This window comes from Bombus huntii, chromosome 5 (genome assembly GCF_024542735.1).
Source record: "Bombus huntii isolate Logan2020A chromosome 5, iyBomHunt1.1, whole genome shotgun sequence".
NCBI classification, from domain to species: Eukaryota; Metazoa; Arthropoda; class Insecta; order Hymenoptera; family Apidae; genus Bombus; species Bombus huntii.
In genome coordinates, this window is record NC_066242.1 from 17,754,190 (window position 1) to 17,776,041 (window position 21,852).

General features: G+C 36.7%; 1 protein-coding gene across 7 annotated transcripts; it reads left to right on the forward strand.

The window, feature by feature from the left end:
- Positions 1–104: 104 nt before the first annotated feature.
- Positions 105–21,701, forward strand: LOC126865714 (beta-glucuronidase-like). Of its 7 annotated transcripts, none has more exons than XM_050618549.1 (13): positions 11,461–12,918; positions 13,803–13,975; positions 14,071–14,200; positions 14,799–14,981; positions 15,142–15,240; positions 15,891–16,067; positions 17,553–17,785; positions 18,747–19,026; positions 19,208–19,482; positions 19,757–20,018; positions 20,452–20,640; positions 21,063–21,201; positions 21,289–21,701. In XM_050618549.1, the coding sequence occupies exons 4-13, from the start codon at positions 14,814–14,816 to the stop codon at positions 21,468–21,470; spliced, it is 2,004 nt and encodes a 667-aa protein (XP_050474506.1). In that variant the 5' UTR covers positions 11,461–12,918; positions 13,803–13,975; positions 14,071–14,200; positions 14,799–14,813; the 3' UTR covers positions 21,471–21,701. The 7 variants fall into 7 exon arrangements, with proteins under 7 accessions (XP_050474511.1, XP_050474508.1, XP_050474506.1 ...); XM_050618550.1 differs by having other exon boundaries at positions 13,803–13,938; XM_050618551.1 differs by lacking the exons at positions 11,461–12,918; positions 13,803–13,975 and adding an exon at positions 114–244.
- The last annotated feature ends 151 nt before the right edge of the window (positions 21,702–21,852 follow it).

Below are 21,852 nucleotides of genomic sequence, written 5' to 3' on the forward strand. Positions count from 1 at the left end.
GCGTTACGATTCTAGAAAATTATCGAAACGAATAAATATAAATCGATGTAAGAATATCGCAGGTGGCATTCGTGTTCGTGTACGTGGCACGAGGTTTTCGCTACGCGAGGTATCAGAAAATCAGTTTGCAGACGAGGGAGAAAGGTAACGCCTCAAGAAGTTGACGAGAGAGCACCGATGGACATGTTCGAAGCGACCTTCCTAGGAGAACAACGATTTGCTCGATGCCACTCGATAGATATACGTATGTACACTTTTTTTCTCCTCTCGCTTGCACGATTTCCCACTCCCAGTTGGTTCGTAACGTGTCACACTCTTCTTCCGTTCTCGCTTCCTTCGCGCAAATCTGCCTACTTTCGTCAACTTGGCGTTTCTTCGCCGACGCCGACGCCGATGACGACGGATTTCCAGTTCGTTCTTTCCTCCGTGTTCGGACTTTCCAACTACTACCACGTCCATCCGCCGACCTACGACATTTTACACATCCTGTAGTACTGTTATTACTTCGACAAATATCCGATCGACCCTATCGAAATACGTATAACTGGCAACTTTCTAGCTCGCAACGTTCGATATTTCTTACGCGTTTTAAAGCATCGAACGATATTTCATTCCGGATGCTTGTTCCACGTAACGAGGAAAGTCAGAGCCATTGGTCGAGGATTTACGTTTTTGTGGTTTGCAGATGATTCGTCGCGTTTCGAGAGAAACACGGAAGGAAATTTCATATCACTGCCTACATACTCATAACCGTTTTCGTTCTTCCGATCGCCACCGGTTAAATAATTTCCTTCCTAGATAATAAGGTTCGTTAACTTAAGGTTTAAGAGTCAAGTGTTCGTCGTCTTCGAACTATACGTACAAGTCACGCTTGCCTTCTATCTCGCCAAAGAGAAAATACTCGAGAGACTGATTTATTTCGCTAAAAATTCCCTCAAAGACGATCCACGCTTGCGTTTAAATTCGTTCGTGGACAAATTTTATTGCTGCGATGTTATCGTTGCAAAGATCAGACTCTAGCAGTCCATGTACCATCAAGCTCGCCATCAAGAGGACGTAGATATACATCGAAAATGTAATTCTCAAAAGTCCTCGCTAACCATCCCCTTTCTACGAATCCTTTCCTTCTACGACCTGGCTTCCGCTATCTTGATATCTATGCAAGGGCCTGCTACTTGGGCAGACGCCTTTACGCTACTCTTCACACGCTACGGAAACAAAGATTCGGATCTCGAGCTTTTTCTTTCGAAGATACAAAATTTCTAATTAAGAATACCAAGAAATATTAGCTGCTCTCTGTCTTATTCGTAGTCGGATCCATTCCAGAAAATAAAACGTCTGTGTTTCTCGGTATTACGACGTAATAGGCAAACCATTCGATCCAACGTCCGTGTATTACAGTCGATCTCGCGGTATTTTCATGGTCGTAGTGAAAATACACGAACCCCTTATTCGAACGATAATACGACGAACGCGAAGCGTGAAATCAAAACACAAGTTCTAATTAGTCGATCGAGAAACATGGCGTAGCACGCGATCGATGAGCTCTGAAAATGCGCGAGGGTGAATTGCCATAAATATGATAAAAAAAAAAAAAAAAAATCGGCGCGAGTCGTGGAGAAACAACGGAAATGAATGGAAGATAAGTTGAGCCAAAGGAATACGAATCGTTATCGTACGGGAATGTGTTAACGCGTTAACGCAGGCTGACCTCGTTTTTCATATCGGTATATCGATAATTAAGCTAATTTTTGAAGTATCGTACATCGTGTCGGTGTCAAAGCGAAAAGTTATCGATAGAGAGATGTTTCTAGTTTTGATCTCTACGTCGACCAGATGGTACATAGATCGGAAACTCGATATTACGGAGAGTAACGGAAAAAGGCACCATAGGAACCATAGATAACGCGCGAAAGATGCGCGAGCGTAACAAGTATCGATACTCACTTTTCAAATCGGCGATCGGTAAGACAGTTGAAATATCATAAAAGAAGCGTAGAACATTTCTGGTTCGATGCAACGTATAGTTTGTGCGTTTCCACGATGTATCATGATTGTGGTTTGTGTAATGCCAAGATGGTTCAAGGTCGATCAAAGAATTCCTCGCACGTTCAAATTTCCGGTATATTCGCGGTGTACCTTCTTTCCTTTTCCTCCCTTTATCCTTCCTCTTTGTTCCGTACAAACTTCTCGTCTCCTTATTGCAACGTGATTCGTCGGAATGTTATCCTAGCCGATCCTCGGTTATCTGTCTTTTGGCTGTTTCCTTCCACCGGTCTATTCGAATTTCTTCCGCGATCTGCAATGGTTCAGCGTTCGATGCTTTTGGCAACGTCCCTAGAAAAGAGAAAGCACGTTGCACAAACGACTTCGCTGGACGTTTTGGAAACGCGTCGCATCGCATCGTGTCATCGAACGTACGAGGCCATTCACGCGTTTCCATCGTCGCGGCAAAACATACAAAGAGATAAGAATATAGGAGACACGGTTAGAGACTAGACACTTACAAAGTCTATTCGTTAATGACATTAATGATAGGAGAAGGAAGTCGATCAAAATGATCGATTGATCCTCGGAGTATCTATGGCCGCCTAGACTCGATGGCTCGAACAAACATGGCTCGCGTTACGATCTTCAAAATTTCCATTTATATTTATGTTAGTTAGAAAATAGTCGAATTGTTATATATGTATGTATTTCTGATTCTTAATATCGATGGAAGAAAAAGAAACGTGGAAAAATGTACAAAAAAGGTCGTATTGAAAAGCAGCGAAAATAATGAAACGAGGGATTGTTAGTTAGGCGGTATGCGGTTAGACGTTAATAAAATATTTGCACGATTCGAAACGTTAAAACGTTAGATTTCGCTGCTACAACGAAAAAAAAGTTTCACTGTATTTTTCTCTGGATAAATACCGTATGTTTTTAGTTTTTGGAAATACTGCACTCGTACTATTTTTCTATCGACCCTTTCGAGTACTTTGTACTTACGTTACTCTTTTCTGTTCCCTTTTTTCGTTTTGCAAATATTAAATCAGTGCCTGTTATTTGCATTCTATCAGAGAAAGATTCCTTAGTTCACCGCAACGTTGCAGTTTCGTGGAAAATCTAAACGAAACGAATAAAGAAGTTAAATATTTGCGACGATGACCAAAATATTCAAAGGTTACGCTACTCGAATGGATCGCGCGAGGAATTATCTTTTCGTATGAAGAGATTCTTTGTTTCAGCAATGTTGCTTGAAAAGCCGATAAGAGGTAACGATACAACCGGAGAAAATTACGATAAAACGTCATAGCGTAACTGCTATGATGAATGGATCGGGCATGCTCTCAATTTCTCCCGAGACATTGTACCAAGTGATACGTAAATCGATTTATTTTCATTTAATCGAACCACCGACAATTTCCTAATTTATCGTTTATCGTACAATTCAATTTGATATTCCTTATTTCGTCTCTGCTTCGCGTTCTCTGTATAATTACAGAGTTAAATGTTATTTCGCGTTTACGGGTTTCTAGTACGCAAAGGTAGAACACGCGATTAACTATTTTTTTTAGTAACTAAGTGTTCGAAATTTAAGAACTCGATAACAAAAGGTCTCGTGCCATTCGTCCGCGCCAATTTTCAGTTTACCTGCAATTTGTCATCGACTTCGCTTCCTTCTGATACCGTAGTATACATCGAGAAGCGAAGAAATATTTACACGTATAATAGAAAATAGTATTATATTATATTACAGTCTGGGTAATTAATTAATTCGTAATTTGAAAAAGAAAAATTTTACCGGTTCTCAATTTCTCAATTTCACGAGGGAACTCTGCGAATTGGCAACGGCAATGGAATTCGTCCAGGAGGTTCATCCTCCTGGTAGACACCATGATCAATTTTTCTTCGCTTCTAGAAGGCTAAAATTAAACTCCAAAAAAAACAACGCTTTCTTCGTCGTGTCGGGGTGGTAGTAATACGCTAAAAATTTTTCAAACCTGTGCGCGAATATTTCAATTTTGAATGAACGCTTTGTCGAAAAGAAAATTCCTTTTTTCTAATTTCGACTCGACTCGCTTAACGCGAACGTTTTGATCGCGAGTCGAACGAAGGAATCTTCGTTCCAATAAGAAAGTCACGAAAAAGAAGAAGCCGATTCAAGTGGTTTATCATATATGTAGGTAGATATAAAGCTATGCGCGATAAAACGGTAGCTGAAACTGATTTTGAGGATCGACGGTTGAGCAAACGACTGCGAACAGGGGAAATATCGCAGCTGGCCAACAATCGAGGAATAACAAATTATTGTTCCAGCACTAGCGGCGCGGTAATTATGACACACGGTATACTATGATTTATAGGTTAACTCGTGAACATTTTAATCTTCGGTCGAATCATAGCATAATATTTGAACTTTTAAACAAATTGAGAAACCTATTTGTATTTGAACAAATTCGTCGTATCACTGACGCTTAATTAGATTCTAAAAAAGAAAGTTTCCTCGTTCTAAATAATTTTTCTTCGACTAAAATAACCCCAACGACCGAGAAGCGTAAAATTACTAGACGGATAAGCTATTGCTAATGGAGAGTGGAGTATAGACAGTGGAGACAGTTGAGCAATTTTTTAGTCGCCCACCAAGCTGGACACTGCACTGTCGCGATAAAATGGAAGCACGTGCGTCACAAAGGATACAATCCCTAGCGTGAGGCTCCAGCAACTCTATCGTAAAGGAAGGAAGAAAGAACACAAGTACGTGAAACACGTTCTGTCTCATAAAACGAACAATTTTTCACATTACTGGAACGAGTTAATTTATTTTGGCAACGATTTTTCAATCGCGACAAAGCGCCTCTTCTATGGTTTCCGTGGATACACGTGAACACACTATAGTATCTGTAGTACTTTCTCATAATCACGCATGATCGAACGAGAGGAAACAGTCAACTCCGACACGTCGTCGAAACTCACGGCCACGATACTTCCAACGACACAAAACGTCGTCCACTATATATGTAATTGCAAGTTGCGAGAAAAAGTACTATGAAACAACGGATTTTGATATTTACGTTGATATTTACGTTTCGATGATGTCTTCGATCGAGAATTACGTTTATACGGATGAAATTTCTATACTATAGCTTCGATCTCTTACCGAATTAGCGTGAAAATCAATCACCTTCGCGATCACGCTAATCGGTTTTACAATTGCGAGTACTAGAACGAAAGGCAGTGTTTACGTGCACCATGGAAAAAACGACGTAAAAAACCCCGCCGCGTACGGTGCGCCGCGTGCCGCGCGACTGACGCTACTTTAGTTCGTGGACCCACCATATTCCCTACCCTCTGCCTTTCTCTCCCCCCTCTTCTCTTTCTCACTCACTATACTCTGCTCTTTACTACCACTCATAAATTCATAAGCATCTGAACACTGATGAATTTCGAGTAACGTCGTATCGATATTACTAAAATCGCACGAGCTAATAATAAACGAACCAAAAATGGGATTTATCAATTTCTTGCAACAATAAATTACACGATCGAGAATCAATAATTAATAGAGCGATACGCGTACGTACATTATATTAAATTTAAATTATTTCTTTAAAAATCCTTCGCGTCGTTTAGGTTAGTCAAATTGGCATTCGTACGAATCTGGTTATTTGACTTGAAGTCATTGGAATTAAGTACGCGTACAGGACAAAGTTCGTTAGCGAACCTGTTTATGTATTTGTTTCCTCCTTTATTGCTTCTCTATACTTCGAATACACAGATGCTGCGTGAATACACGTAATTCTCAAATTTCACGACTCACGACTTCTAACCCAGTAGATAAATAAGGTACGTATCTGTTCGAGTCTTTTCGTTCATCGTAGACAATGGCTTCACGCGTTTGAAAATTTATGTCGTCTTCGGCTTTTGAAAGAAACAAATCAGGACGAAAAGAAAATGGAATCGCGAAGAAGCTTACTCACGGCATGTTTCGAGGAATCGTATCGTTTACGAAACATTCGGAGAACAAACTATTCGCTGAGAATTTTACAGTTTTGGTACAATTATACGTCTTTCGGTCTGTCTTTCCATTTTTTCCGAAATGCCAAGTTACAATCATTTCTTTGAATCTAGCGATTTCACAGATTTACTTTCTTTTTCTGCTTTGTACTATCTTATAACTGTTTTTGCTACCGTGAATGCTTCTGAATGCGTGGGAATACTGTTTACAGAAACACCGACCGCGTCATCGCTTCTTTCCTTACTGTTAAATCTCTTCCGATGATTTGATCTGCATCTGATCAGTTACCAGTCGTTAGTATGTTTAGTATATTTAGAATATTTATTTTTTTGTCAATGTCTATTTGATATTGTTCGTATAATCGAGCCTTTCCTGTCCTATTACACGTATTATATACCGTTTTGTATTTTCTAAAAACCGATTGATCGAACTTGAACAAAGAATCTGTTTGATATTTGAAGAAATAATTAATAATTCTTTGATTTTATCAATATACGTATTAATTTTCAAATAACAATGAAAAAGACAGTACTGCAGTTAAAATTAATCCCCGTTGCTTCCTTCGTTTTGAGACTTGTGTATCTTCTTATTCATTCGACTGAAAATATCCACTATATTTCGAGTGCTCTCATTCCTATTTATACATATACTCACGGACCAATGAATCGTATTATACAAAAGAATAAAAATCCTCGGTTTAACTAACTGACCGCTAAACCCCGGGTACCATGGTTACCTACATTCGAGCCTGAAACACCCACACATAGCGATGGCCGTATGTAGCCGTCACGTTCTCTCTAACTTTTCATCCAGTCGTCTTTTTTTCACTTTCAAAGTTTCAGACCTTCATAGGGACCTCGCGAGTTTGTATTTCACGAGAGCGAAGTCATTTTCAGAACCGACTGAAAAATATTTCACATCTTTTGCAGAAATACTGAATTTTACACTGTATTGTACAAAAAGCATCGCATTGTGTCGAGTTTCGTATGGGAAGTACGTTAGATGTGCATCCTAAAATTAAGTAAGAGAACAGAGACTGTTTTCAGGTTAACAGCTTGTTTCCTACTTATTGCGACAGTTATTTACTTACTTTTGGAGAAATTGCCGGGAATAATCATATCCATAGCTTAACGGCAATGAATTATCATACGTTTAAACTTTACACTCGAAAATTATATTTTACGACAAGAATTAAATAAAGAATTAAAAAAGAAAAATCTGATTTATATCGATGCCTTTGCTTATCGTTCGAAGTTCGTCCATATTCGTCGTTGTAGATACGTCGACGCTTTATAGGATACGTATTAGTCGAATAAAATTCGTTTGAACGTTGAAAATACAGATATGGTCGCGGCGACTGAGAAATACATTAGTCAAAGGAAAACGGAGAAGGAGAAAGATATAAAGGAGGAAAGAAGACGAAACAACAAGTGTAGAAACCTAAGCATAGTTAACAATGGTATACGCAACTCAGGGACAGTTGTATCAATATCAATATCTGAGAAGAATAACGTGGGCCAACGACCAGCCGTTTCCCGCAAGATAAAAGCGCGTTAGGCCAAGAGATACGCCATGAATTCATCCTGCCGAAGACGAGTGGGTGTGTTCTACCGGAAATACAACACCGGAACCGCGGCAAATTACAGCGCTAACTCAACGCTCCTCCAATGTTGCAATTACAAAATTACTTTTTCGAAAAGAAATGTTTAGCGAAAGATTACATTTGCATCCTACGTGACACGCCAAACTCGTCGTTGTCGCGTCGTGTTACGGAAAAAAATACTGATCGTAAGAGTCGTATGTGATGCGACGCAAAAGAGTAAAAAAATATATATAAGGACGAACGATACGTAGCGGATATCTGTGTATCGTGTGAAAAATACGCGCGCGCATGCTATCTTTATTTATACGATAAATTCTTTTATCGATATAATAAAAGTAGCGTATAAATAAAAGAAACAATGATTCGACCGTGGAAATTTCATATACATACGCGATATAAAAAAGACCTGTTCTTGTATGTCAAACTTGCATAAAGAGTTGTGAACGATCCAAATAAAGAGACGAATAAAAACATTGATATAGGAATATCAAAATGATTCATAAACATACGCGGCACGTCGGAAGTCACTGATTGTTTCGAAGGATGGTGACCTCTGTCTCTCTGTCTGCCACAGGTCAATCGCCTTTTTACCAATTAACTTGATCCCTCTGTCGTCGTAAATTAAGCAACAGCTCTTAACTTACTCACCTACTGTATCTAAAAATTCAATTGCCAACTAGAATTGTTTCAAACGTAGTAGCCATTAAGATGTATACGGTATACTTCTCTTTTTCAGTCATCTAATTTATCTTAACACATTTTTAATCCCAAAAACGTAAATATAACATCCGTTCAGATAGATCTTACTTCACAAGATCACTCGAACGATACTATCAGATTCTTAATCGACTCTATTCTTTAACATAATACCGCATATCGTGTTGTATGCGTAAAATGCGATGTATCGTGCAATATAGAAATATAAAGCGGATAGAGTAACATAAGAATCGAAAAATCGAATTTCAAGAGGAACGATGATGCTTTCACGCGTATTTCTCAGCTGTTCTAAAATAATTGCGTTGAATAAATCATTAATAAAATAATGAAAAATACCAAGTGACTATTATTAATAATAGAATATTATATATATATAATGAAATAAAATTGGTAGTTGGGGTTCTGTACGTATGAATGTAGTTTGGCAGCCGGCGCGACGCGATGCAATGCGATATCATTGACTAAATGCAAGATAGACCATGGTCCTATACATACACAAGTCTGGAAATTCCCGTGGTGGGGATAATTTTACAAATCGGCCACCAGCCGTAGCGCTGCAATCGATTCGTTAAACTTTTGCATTTAACGCCATCTTCGCCACTCTTACCACTGTAGGTAACTAATATAGACCGAACTATTTTTCATAACCTTTCCCAATTTATCTAAAATAAACGTATAATATTTCGCGTGGCACAGAGGGATGTTGTTTAAATAAATGTAAATTTACACAATAGAGTAGAGTTCAACTGCAGACATGGCCGTGTTGCAGATTATAGACACAAGGCGCGCTGTACGACGAAATCTAACGAATCGATCGAAGCGCCTTACTTGGGAAATATTTTCTGCCCGCTAAAAGCCTTATATTCTTACATGTAACTACAAATGGAGATAAAATAAAAAAATAAAAAAAAGGAGAGGCTTCACGACGCCCCACGAGAATTTCCAGACCTGTATCTACGATTGTGTTGCATTGGGGCGTAATTTGTCCGTTAGGATTATCGATAAATTGTACGGCGAGTTTCTGAGTCAGAATACCTACTTACCTATATGTACTTGATGTCGTATGAAAGTAGGAAAGGTAAAAAATTCACATTTTCGTGTTTGGAACGTGTGAGGTTACATTTTTATCTCAAACAAATCGCAGTAGTGCGCGATGCTTTCTTAAGTATTATAGAAGTGAACAATTTTATACTTCGTTACGATCATAGGATATCTTGTTCCGTACTTTATTTATAATTTATAATTTATAATTTCATTTAGTTTTTATTCAAACCAGTACTACACTGAATCGATAATGTCACACGCGACACAAAAATCGTATAAGGAAGTCACTGCTTTAATCAATGTGGTCAGTATGTCATTACAAACGATTCGCATTTCTATTTCTCCAGCCATCAAACAGGTCGTAAAATAAAAAATTTGAGCTTGCATTGTTCAAGTATAATTAAAATCTCAGATTACAACACATAAACTAGCATTAAAATCGTGTTTGTTAGAATTTTTTCATGTTTACGTTTCGTTCCTTACCTTACTTTGTCACTATGCTCGCTTCGTGTATTTGCCCATTGCATGGTACGATCTACGTCTGAACTAGAATTTTTTAATTTTGTTTATATATACAGAGCGATTCCACTTTTCAGTTAGAATTTGCACAGTTGGTTAAATTTCAATCGATAAGTGTTAAACTTTTATATAAATTAAATTTAAAGTGTTATGTATGCTTTTAAAGGCTTTATGTTACAGATGGTCTAGAAAACAAATTTACCGACAATTTGATACGTGTAGTTAAAATTTAGCCATGCTTCTTGATATCTGGACTGTTCTTTCGTATAGTGTATATATTCCATAAATTATTTTCACGCGTCTTTCGAGGATTGATCGAATGTCTCTTCGATTCTTTAGGCGGCGGACGGGAATATTCTTTCTGTTTCAAATTTCAAATTTTTACTCGGAATTAAAAGATCAGCGAAATAGCTCTGTGCTTCTTGAAAATAGGGTTACGAGACGAATTCGTAGACTGGACAATTACACGCGATTTCTAATACGTAGTGCATAACTGCTGAGTATTCTTTCGAGATTGCGTTTGTTTTTAATTGAAAAATTCCACGTGAGGAAAGCCCATCAGGGTCTCCCGCATAATCGCCTCCTCGTGATGAAACTTATTCAGAGATCGTGGTATTTCTCAATGTATGATTCCAAGTCCCATAAAATGCGATATCTATGTAACCTATACTTTGTCTGTTTTATTAAGTAACCAATTACAAAAATAATGATAATTAGACTGCAGATTTTTGTACATTTATAGGAAATTTAAACGCGCAAAATCACACAGAATAATAACAGCAAAGTATAATGCTTCCTGTAATACTTGACAGGTAAAGAAATTCTACTTGTTTAATTGTGTTTTCAAAAATATAAATTTGCATAAAAATCCAATAATAAATAACCACGAGGTAACGCGAAAACCCGATTCATATCCAATTCGTTGTATTTATCATTCTCTTCACAAAGTAATTTACATATTATATGTATCTTCTAGTAATTGATCTTTTAATTGAAATAAATTAACATTCAAAATTTATCGGTAAATTAAATTAACAAATAATAAATACACATATTACTTTCATTATACCACTCTAATTGGAATCATCTATGTGCGATATAATTAAGGATACATCACGAATCGGTAATTGTAGCGTTAATTGGATAAAAGATGTAATACGATTCGCTCTACGTAGTCGAAAAAGTTTTCGACTGTACGAAAATTAACTTACACTGCCTATCCATTCAAATTCATTCGCATTGGGCATGAAAAGTCACCCGTTAAAAACCGCGAATGTCCGCTATACAAAATACGTTCTACGGTTACCAGTAATCGTAAATGCTCAGAAATACCACGCTAATCCCTCGTCTTTCTTTTTGCCTTTATTTCCTCCTTCGTATTCCAACTTGGTAAACGATACCTCTCACAGCGGGTTGTATTCTAGCAGACCGACTTATAACGAATACTATCTTACGATGAGATCTGCTCTCAGCGGGCAAATATGCACCTGCAGCTTTTTATGCCTCGTAAATCGATTAGATTCCGTTAGCTTTTTTGGTTATGACGATTGAAAATTTCATTTATTTTAGATCTGATGTATCAAATGTGGGAGAATTTTAGTCGACGTTAGAACAACAAATAACTATTTGAGATAATATTCTTGTCGGTTATTTTCCAATTATTCGAAAATATAAAAGGCGATATTTTTAAAACATAACCGCGTCACGCATCGATAAAAGTTATATATACACTTGTTAAGAAAGCTAATTCTGTTATCTTTTACCCAGTGAAATATGTGATAATCATAACGAGTGTACGAAGAAAATGCCTGCTACAATGCGATAAAGTATAAAGTTCAAGTATATGCACGCAGAGAATTCAACGAGAGTGTCATCGCGATAACGCAATCTTTAAGTAAAAGGGAACGTCAGGCAAGAAATCCGGAAACTAACCTGCAAATGTTAACGAACTCTGTTTACACGGAATACTAATTTAAGATTCACTCAGAGTTAAGGTACCTGCGGCTAAGCGTAGCATACCTTGGACTTCATTTTCTCGGAACAACCAGCCATGTTATCCTGTTTCCCGATATCTTCCGAATAATCGCAATTAATTGCCAGACGAATTGAATATAACGGTCAATAACGATCCTATACCGAATCCTGTTATTCATGGCGGATTCAAAATATTCGATTTAATTATTTAAAACGACGAGAAATTCGTCCACAGCCTAAGAAACATATCGTAGGAAACAAAACATTCTTCGAACGATATAACGGATTTAAACGAATCGCCCGACCAGTCAAACGTTCAACCGCCTTATTGGCAAAAAATCAACGAGGATGAAATTCACCCGTCGCCGATTATCGCATACGTTTCAACGAAATTCTTGTATTACGAAACTACCCAAGCCTTCGACTTCCCTCGAATGCTAAAATTTCTATAAATACGACATTTTCTCGAAGCTTAAGCTGATCCAGGGAAGAAGGTTACGCGAATATTCCAATTACGCCTCTATGTTTTCACGTGGTTGATAATTAGAACGATAAAAAGAAAGAAAGCGAGTAATTTTCGTAAACTGTGCGATTAAAATTTCAGAGAAACAAGACGGCGATCCGGAACGTCTCTGATAAAAAGATATCCGGTAGTGCTAGAAACTAGTCTTTCCGATGATCTCTTTCATTCGTGTCGTTGAATCAGAAGCGATGATACGCGGCGACATAACGTTGTAGCCGGTTGGGCGCGGACACCCGATATATAAGAGCAAGCCAGTCGGTTGGCGAGCCACAGTGCGGTCCGATGGGATAGGTACAACCGATTCTCTAGTCTAGTAGCGTGTAAGATCCCAACAGGAGAGAACGTGCCAAGTTCCAACGACGCGACGAACGATGCTGCATTAACCGCGTCCGGAAACGAAGAAACCATCGTAACTTTTCCTTTCTTCGGATAATTATCGCGAAATTGTTCGAACCAACGATTTGCAGTGTCTGTTGCGCGACAATCTTCTCGAATGTTTGCCATTCGACAAAACTTTTCCATCTAAATACAGAAAAGGTGAGTGTTTCGTACCAAATTGATCTTGATCGATAAGAACATCGAAAGTAATTGGTTCGCAATTGGGAAATCGATACAGGTGATCGTTCATCGCCAGGGAACAAATCTCGCGATTGAAATACGCGGATCGTAGACATTTAGAGAAGAATAGGAAGAAGAATCTGATAGGTAACGATTTTCCCACTTCTCTGTACGAGCACGTGTACTTACGTAGATCTTCCGTTTCGCGTGTAACATGCCGGCGAGTTAAAAATCTTCTTTCAAAATTCTTCTTTCAAAGTTAGATAATTCGTCGTGTGCGTCATTTTCGTAACGATAAATCACGTTTCCGATCGAACGTGTCTTACTATCGGCGAGACATTTCTCGAATTCGCGTAATTTCTCGTTTCAAGCTTATGCAAAAATTCTCGACGATGGACAACGTTTCTTTCGTTCATTGAAACGAGAGCGTGGGATATAAAAGTTCGAGAGCCGTAACAAGATCTGTTGCACGTCCTTCTAAAAGTCTGGTCCTACTATGCTGAAATAGAAACTTCCAAATTGTATAAATAAAGCGGAAATAACAAACCTGATTAGAACAGAATGCTGACTCGCGTTTGCCCTTTAACTCATCGATTAGGCCGATGAGCATTAATAAAAAGACTATCGCAAATTGAAACCAACAACAAAGATAATAATACTAATAACGAATAGCGTTATCTGCGGTTGAAGTAAAGATCAACGATTTAGTCAAGATAATAATCAATAATATAACAAATTAGATCCAGCAAAGGACTAGAGTAGACGATAAAAGAATATTTTAAGAACAAAGATAAAATATTCGATAGCGAGGAAGCATTCTCTCGTCTAATACGGTCTAATACAAGCGTATCGTGCTCTTGCAGTTGGTCAGGAAAAGATCGAAATTTTCTGTACACATCGACTTTAGCAAAGCACAAACAACTACGAGGAATCGATGTGCGAATACGTTTCTTTGAATGTCGATGAGAAATTAAGGATCGTTTAGCGGTGATTCCGCAGGTATTTGCGAAGCATGCGTATAATCGCATGTACAATGGTAAATAATTGGACTGTCGATACCGTCTGTGAAAATATCATTCCCATCGTTACAAACAGTGGCAATTGTTACATTCTCATGATGTCCATTCGTAGAATTAGGGACAGCGACGACGGTGTGCACGTGCGACACGAGGAAACGATTTGATGCTTTGGGAAGGGAAGTCTGCTCTCGTAGGAGGGCACCGTGCCAGGAAGCCGATATTGATGTGAACGAGACCCTACGGTACACACCAGTTACTACCTCCTTTTATATTAAGTTAATCCATTAATAACCAGCATTAAGTTTTTATACACGCGGCCGAGGATGTTGCCTCTGTCGATCGGATGCAACGATCGATAATTAGGATTTTTCGTGCCTTCGATCAAGTGTTTTTAACGAAATCAATTTTAGAGTTTCGACGAACAACAAAATTAAGAATTAGATACACGTAGTTGCACGTTTATTGTAAATAGTCTCGAACATTTAATATTTTACATTTAACGTACATACTTGACATTACGGATTTCTAATTTTTTATCGTTAACCGATATCGCTGACTACTCGTATAATTGAATTCAAATACACAGCACGAGCCTAAATAAAACGTTACAGGCTATTTCCTCAGAACCAACGCAGACGTCGATTCCTATTTTTTTTTCCTATTTTACTTTTCGATGTTTCTAGGACGATCGCGAGGAGGCAAACATTTATCTTAAACGATTGCAATAAATTCACCGTTAATAAAAATTCCTTGTTGAAAAAGTACTTCGCCATTTCTTTCGTTTCTTGCGTTTTCAAAGTAAATAGAAACGTAATCTTTCGTTCGGTTATTTCGTTTCAGGAAAATCACGGAAAAATGTGGCGTTTAGTGTTTCTTGTAATTAGCGCGGTAATGGCCGGAGAATCGGGTCCAGAAATTGAATATTCCGAAACTCCGATAGAATATTCACCTCTGCCCCAGGAAGAGGATATGCCCTCGCCACTCCCGGGAATGTTATATCCACGGGAAAGTGAATCGCGAGAGGTAATTTGGAATTTCTTATTTCTATCAGCGGTACGCGTTGCTTTCGTGTCCGAAATTCTAATAATAAAAAAGCTTTAGCTACGATATTAACATGTCAAATCGCTCATTCGACGATTAGATTATTCAATGATTAAATTTAATAAATTCGTCTGTTATTAAGGTGAAATCTCTAGATGGTATGTGGGATTTTGTCATTTCCCCATCAGGAGACGCGCTAATGGGTTATAGAGAGGCATGGTTTGCCGATGAGCTATCGAAGGTATCGTAAAACAAAAAAAAAAAAACATTTTTCATTTCTCTTATCGTTAAAGCAAATATAGTGTATTCCTATCGATTTAAACAAACGAAAGTAACGTTAAAGTAATACGAAAAGAAAATCGTTTCACAATATCTGTAAGTAGATAGTGGATTCTTATAAAATATAAGAACGTATCAAAATACGTACGAACACGTGTATATAAAAATATTCAAAGTTCGTCGTAATATCTGATAGACGAGATAAATTTTTATTAACTCTCTCGTTGTATCGATAGAAATATAAATTTGCACGAACATGCGCGATCTACCGAGAACTTTAAAGTCATCGATTGCAAATTGCTATGTTAGATATACCGTATACCTAATACCATACACCACATACATATATATTATAATCATCAATTTTTCATTAAATCGTAGTCTTATTTTAGTAAGTATTAAATTACAGAAATTAGATTTCGGAAAGTTCAAAATGTAAAATAAAAGGTACAGTTTAAGATGTGACTCGCAAATAGCGAAAGCGATACATTTTGCTTAATTGTACCTGTTGCATAAACGCGCAGAATCGAAGTTGCGTAAATATAAGTTTTACGAAATTATACGTTGTCAACGGGGATTCACTTATGTAGGTGTGTATACCGCTTCGTCTAGGTAGGAAATGTGATGCAAATGCCAGTACCTTCGTCGTATAACGACATTACAACCTCCAGGGATTTGAGAGATCATATGGGCGGCGTTTGGTATCAACGATCTTTCTTCGCACCTCCTTCTTGGCGAGAACAAAGAGTCTTTGTCAGATTTGGTTCTGTCAATTACCTCGCGCAAGTGGTAACTATTTTACTTTTCTATTATTTTGCTACTTTGCTATTTTTACAACAATTTTTTCTATCCTTTGGTAACGATTTGGTCGTACGATCGACACAAATTCTTAAATACAAAGAAGATGTAACGAATGGCAAATCATCAAACTTGAAATAGATTTATTATTAATATTTGATACGCAATCCTTTTTTTTTTTTATAACAGCTCTCAGACGATTACGCATTGAACGTAGTAATATCTTCGTGATTTTTGGACCTACTTCGCCCCATTCTTCAAGGAATACTCTTGCTTAGACGTAATACGATGCGTTATAAATTTGTTTTCCCAATTCAGAACAAAGATACACTGCAGGATTTAGATTTGGTATATTAAAAATGATTCACTGTCCAACAGTATAGACTGTATATGTTTGAGATCATTATACCGTTGAAAATAATAGTCTTGTTCCACATTTTATATTTCCCCGCTTTAAAATATTTAAATAATCACATTTGTCCAGGATATATGACCTCCTACGTGAAGAAAAGCTCATACAACCCCGTACCATTACCCCGTCACCCCTGTGTTTGATGGCTTGGACAATGTTTTATTCATCTAATTCGGTATTCGGTTTTCGTCATATTAAAACCCGTCCATCACATTGAAAAAATATGAAACTTGCTTTCGTCTGAGAACGGTATTTTGTCCCAGAATGCTATATTTTCGTATATACATAATTAACAGGGAACTTCGATCATATATCTTTTCTTACTTTGCTAATTCATGGTATTCGTCTTGCAACTCTTGATTCATATCCAGTAATTCTCAGTGGACTTTCAACTGTTACGAGGCGTCTTTTCTTAGGTTCGCTTTTTACTATTCCAATTATTTCCGAGGATGTAATCTTAGGTTCTTCTCTTGTTGTATCGACTATCTTTCTTTTTCCTCGGTCTGTAAGCCCCTGGACGTCCGCTTCGTGTGCCACTTGTTACATCTTTTTTGCCAAGGAATCGTTTAATCACACTTCTCACGGTATGCGGTTGGGCACATAAAAATCTCCAGCCGATGGCACGGAGACGCAGAGTTGTCGGCCAACTTCGGCCGGCCAAAGACTTTTACATGCCTAAACCCATACCGATACTTCCTTTCGAAAGGAATGGTACGACCGAGACGAATAAAATGGGAAAAACTTAGGGCGGCGTTGCCTTGAAAAATAGATTTATCGTTATTCGCAGTGTCCACTTCGAGCCTGACAAAGTTCGCAAAGAAATAATAGTTGCCAACGTTACTTACACGATGGTGGGCAATGTCAATTTTTCTCACGTTACAGCGGGCCATATTCGAAATTCTTCAACTATTTCTTCGAACTTTGCCAGACAGCGGTATGTAATGCCGACATTGTCTGGGTAAAACAGACTCCGCATACCCTGCGGACTTCGCCCGCAACATATAAATACGTATATCGTTTGGTTATACATACATACATATATATATTTTCCTTTTGTATTCTAGTGGATAAACGATGATCTGGTAACCAACCATGAAATGGGTCATCTTCCGTTTGAAGCTGAGATATCTTCGTATTTGATTTATGGCGGTAAAAATCGCATAACCGTCGCAGTTGATAATACTTTGCTTCAAACTAGCGTACCACAAGGAAAAATTATCTTCACTCCCGTCGATAACGGAACGATACGCCTGCAAACTTACACTTTCGATTTTTTCAATTATGCTGGCATACACAGGTAAGCGTGGAAAAATCAGAGTTTATACGATTTTTATATTCTTATATCTTTCCAACATCAACAAGATATATCGAGCGCTTTCGATACTCGAAACAAATCGAATATAGCTTTGCTTATACAAGGTGGTTGGTAACTGGTGGTACAAGCGGAAAGGGGGTGATTACAAATTTTTCGTTCGAGGCTTTGTTTTCGAGAAAATCGTTGTCTCGATTGACGTTATTTTTTTAATTTTTTAAATTTTTAAATTTTTAAATTTTCAAATTTTTAAATTTTTGAATTTTCAAATTTTTAAATTTTTAAATTTTCAAATTTTCAAATTTTTAAATTTTTAAATTTTTAAATTTTTAAATTTTTAAATTTTCAAATTTTTAAATTTTTAAATTTTTAAATTTTTAAATTTTTAAATTTTTAAATTTTTAAATTTCCAAATTTTTAAATTTTTAAATTTTTAAATTTTTAAATTTTCAAATTTTCAAATTTTCAAATTTTCAAATTTTCAAATTTTTAAATTTTTAAATTTTTAAATTTTCAAATTTTTAAATTTTTAAATTTTTAAATTTTTATTCTATATTTTCGACTTCTTTCTTCGCGTAGAATCACCCCCTTTCCGCTTGTACCACCAGTTACCAACCACCCTGTATATAAATAGCAAGGAATGTAAAATAGCACAAAATGTATATGTGTATAACTGATTTATAACTATCAAATGAAATTTATATTACGTAGTAAAATGGCCTATTTGTTGGCCTTTCAAAAAGTCTCGCCTTTCTCACTGATGCGTAGAAACAACGATGACAAAATAGATTTATAGGGATACATATTTACGAGACGAACAAAAGCAAAGTAACAGAGCGGAATAATTTACGCGGAATAGTTGAAAAATACGTGCGAGCAAATTTACCGGCTTTCACCGCAGCGATAAGATATCAAACAGAGTTAACGTAACGTTTCCAAATTACAGACCAGTTTTGCTGCATACAAAACCACGCGTCTATATCGAAGATATCACTGTAAAGACCGGGCTAATCGGTGATACTGGTATCGTAAAATACATAATTCAACCGGCAGGCCTGCAGGAGCATGAAATTCCTATCTGTAGAGTAAGCCTGTTCGATGCCAAGGATATTTTAGCTGTACAGGAGCCTATTTACGGACTTTCCGGTACGCTAAAGGTACCATTTCCTAAGCTCTGGTGGCCTAGGGGTATGAATCCTAGTCCTGGATACCTTTACACCCTAAAGGTATGTAACGTATACCCTATCTCTTTTCTCCGTTGTTCTTCCTTATTCCTAAAATAAAAGTAACACAATGGTTTAAACGATTCTTGCAAATTATTATCTTCTATCTATATGTCGACCAAAATTTGCCCAAGCCTGCAAAATGGATTGCAAACGTAACCAGGAATAACATTACGATTTTAAGGTTACATTGTCGGTGGCGAATGACAGCAAAGTAGACGTCTACAGGCTTCCAATTGGCATCAGAACATTGGCCTGGACGAATACGAGTTTATTACTAAACGATAAGCCCGTGTACATGCGAGGATTCGGTAGACACGAGGATTCGATTCTGAGAGGACGCGGTCTCGATTTAGTCACCGTTGCTAGGGATCATGAGCTACTACAATGGATCGGTGCTAATGCCTATAGAACCAGTCATTATCCTTACAGCGATGAAGTACTCGATACTGCTGACCGGTAATCCATCCCCACTTTCTACTTTTTATCGTATGAAAATATCCAATATTACCGATGTATAAATTACGTGTCTTTTTTTTTTAAACAGTTTTTAATGTAAAAGACGAAGCGGGATCGGGTAAAGCCGAGACCGTGCAATAAGAATAATCGCGTATATATTATATATCATTTATATAAAAAAATATCACATAAGTCAGGAGAGGTCAACATACTCTTCAATTCGATTTTACCTTTGGCTGCTACATATATCTTTTACTTTATTTGTTTTCCAAAGGTTAGGCTTTCTCATCATCGGCGAATGTCCTTCGGTAGACACTGAAAATTTTTCACCGATTCTTCTTGCACGTCACAAAGACTCGTTATCGGAGCTCATAAGGAGAGATAAGAATCGACCGTCGGTAATTATGTGGTCCATCGCAAATGAACCCAGGACGCAACTTCCGGAAGCCGGTGAATACTTTAAACAAGTTGCTCATCATACGAAAGCACTCGATCCTACCAGACCAATTACTATTGCCATGGCTCGAGCAGTTCAGGTTACTTTCACAAACATTTATATCGTTTAGTCGTTATCGTTTTCCTCGTAGAATAGAATGTTCCAAAAAACTATGTATCGCGTCTTTTCTCTCGACGAAATCTCGATATAAAGTCTACGTTTTTACACTCTTCAATGATGAATTTACCCAGTACGTGGTGGCTGAAGAGCGAATGAAAAAAAAATTGGTTTTTTCGCAAATTAGACGAATAACAACTGCGATTGCGAAATTTCAATTGTCGAATCGAATTGTATAGAATTGAGTTTGAAATGTCAATACTTTATTCTTTAAAAAAGTGTTCTGTACATTTGTTGCGTAACTAAGCGAATTTTCTTCGATATCGAACGATTTTTTTCCAAATACATGCGTTAATTTATAAACATTAATACATTTGACTCGAATCTTCGATAAAAATCAGATAATCATTTTGTAGGAAGACAAAGCAGGCGAATACCTTGATGTAATTAGCTTTAATCGTTATAACGCTTGGTATAATAACCCAGGTCGGCTCGATACAATAACGACCAGAGTTATAGAAGAGGCTGAAGCGTGGCACAGAAAATATAATAAGCCTGTGCTCATGTCCGAGTATGGAGCTGATACTATGCCTGGATTACACGAGGTAAGTTATCCAGTAATTACATGGAATTCAAACCAAATAAAAAACAGTAGCATCTTTTAATTTTTTTATGCTTTAGGATTTTCCACGTTGCAAACTTATGACTTAAACATCAGAAGTAATTGTCAATATATTAATATTAATGTCGACGATATTTTATTGTCTTTCAGCTAATTACGAGATCTAATTACATCTTTCATTCGTATTTAGTTAGTTGAGTTAATCCTTTTGCCGATGCGTTTCGTATTAAATATTAGTAAATATTTCACTAGGAATAAAATATCATTTTGAATCTATATATGTATTGTTGCTATCTATAAATTGTTAACAATTACTTTAGTATAAATAAAATCTTTTAAATCTTAATTAAAAGAACTTCTTTGGACTGTAGTTCAAATTTATTAACACTGTTCGTTATTTTCCAGTTGCCTGAATATATATGGAGCGAAGAGTATCAGAAAGAAGTATTATCTAAACATTTTGAAGCCTTTGATCAACTAAGAAACGAAGGATTTTTTATTGGGGAATTTATTTGGAATTTTGCCGACTTTCGAACAGCTCAAAGTAAGCAAAAGTATCGAGAAGAAAAAAACAATTAAAGCTATTAATTAATACAAACACTAATAGTCAATAATAAATTTATGTTTATAGCATTCATTCGAGTAGGTGGCAACAAGAAAGGTGTATTTACAAGAGATAGACAACCAAAAATGGCAGCTTATCATGTTCGAAAAAGGTATTATTTTCTTCAAAAAGAATTGGACGGAACAGAAATACCGACAGATCTCGAAGATTATATATCGCTTCACTATTCTTTTCATTCAAGGCTTTAATCTTTTAGTATTTTGCTATTTTTGTTAATCACTTTTTAAAGAGAACAATTTGTTATTTATCTATATGTAAACATTGTATCAAAATTATTTGCTTGTTTGTTTCTCTTGGAACATGTAATCTTCGTCTTTATGAAAATGCTACCATCCCTGAAGTCTAAATATTGCCACCATTATATAAGCATACATCAGTTATTACCATTTTATGTTTAATAAATGCAAGTTTTACATTGATTTTTTAATAAATGTTTTTATACAAAATATAACCGGAGATTTATGTTATTTCGTACCTATTTATAACAATTTAAAAATTCATTTGATTAACTCTAATGCTATTTAAACTAAAGAAAAAATTTTCTAGAGGAAATATATTACCGATTATATA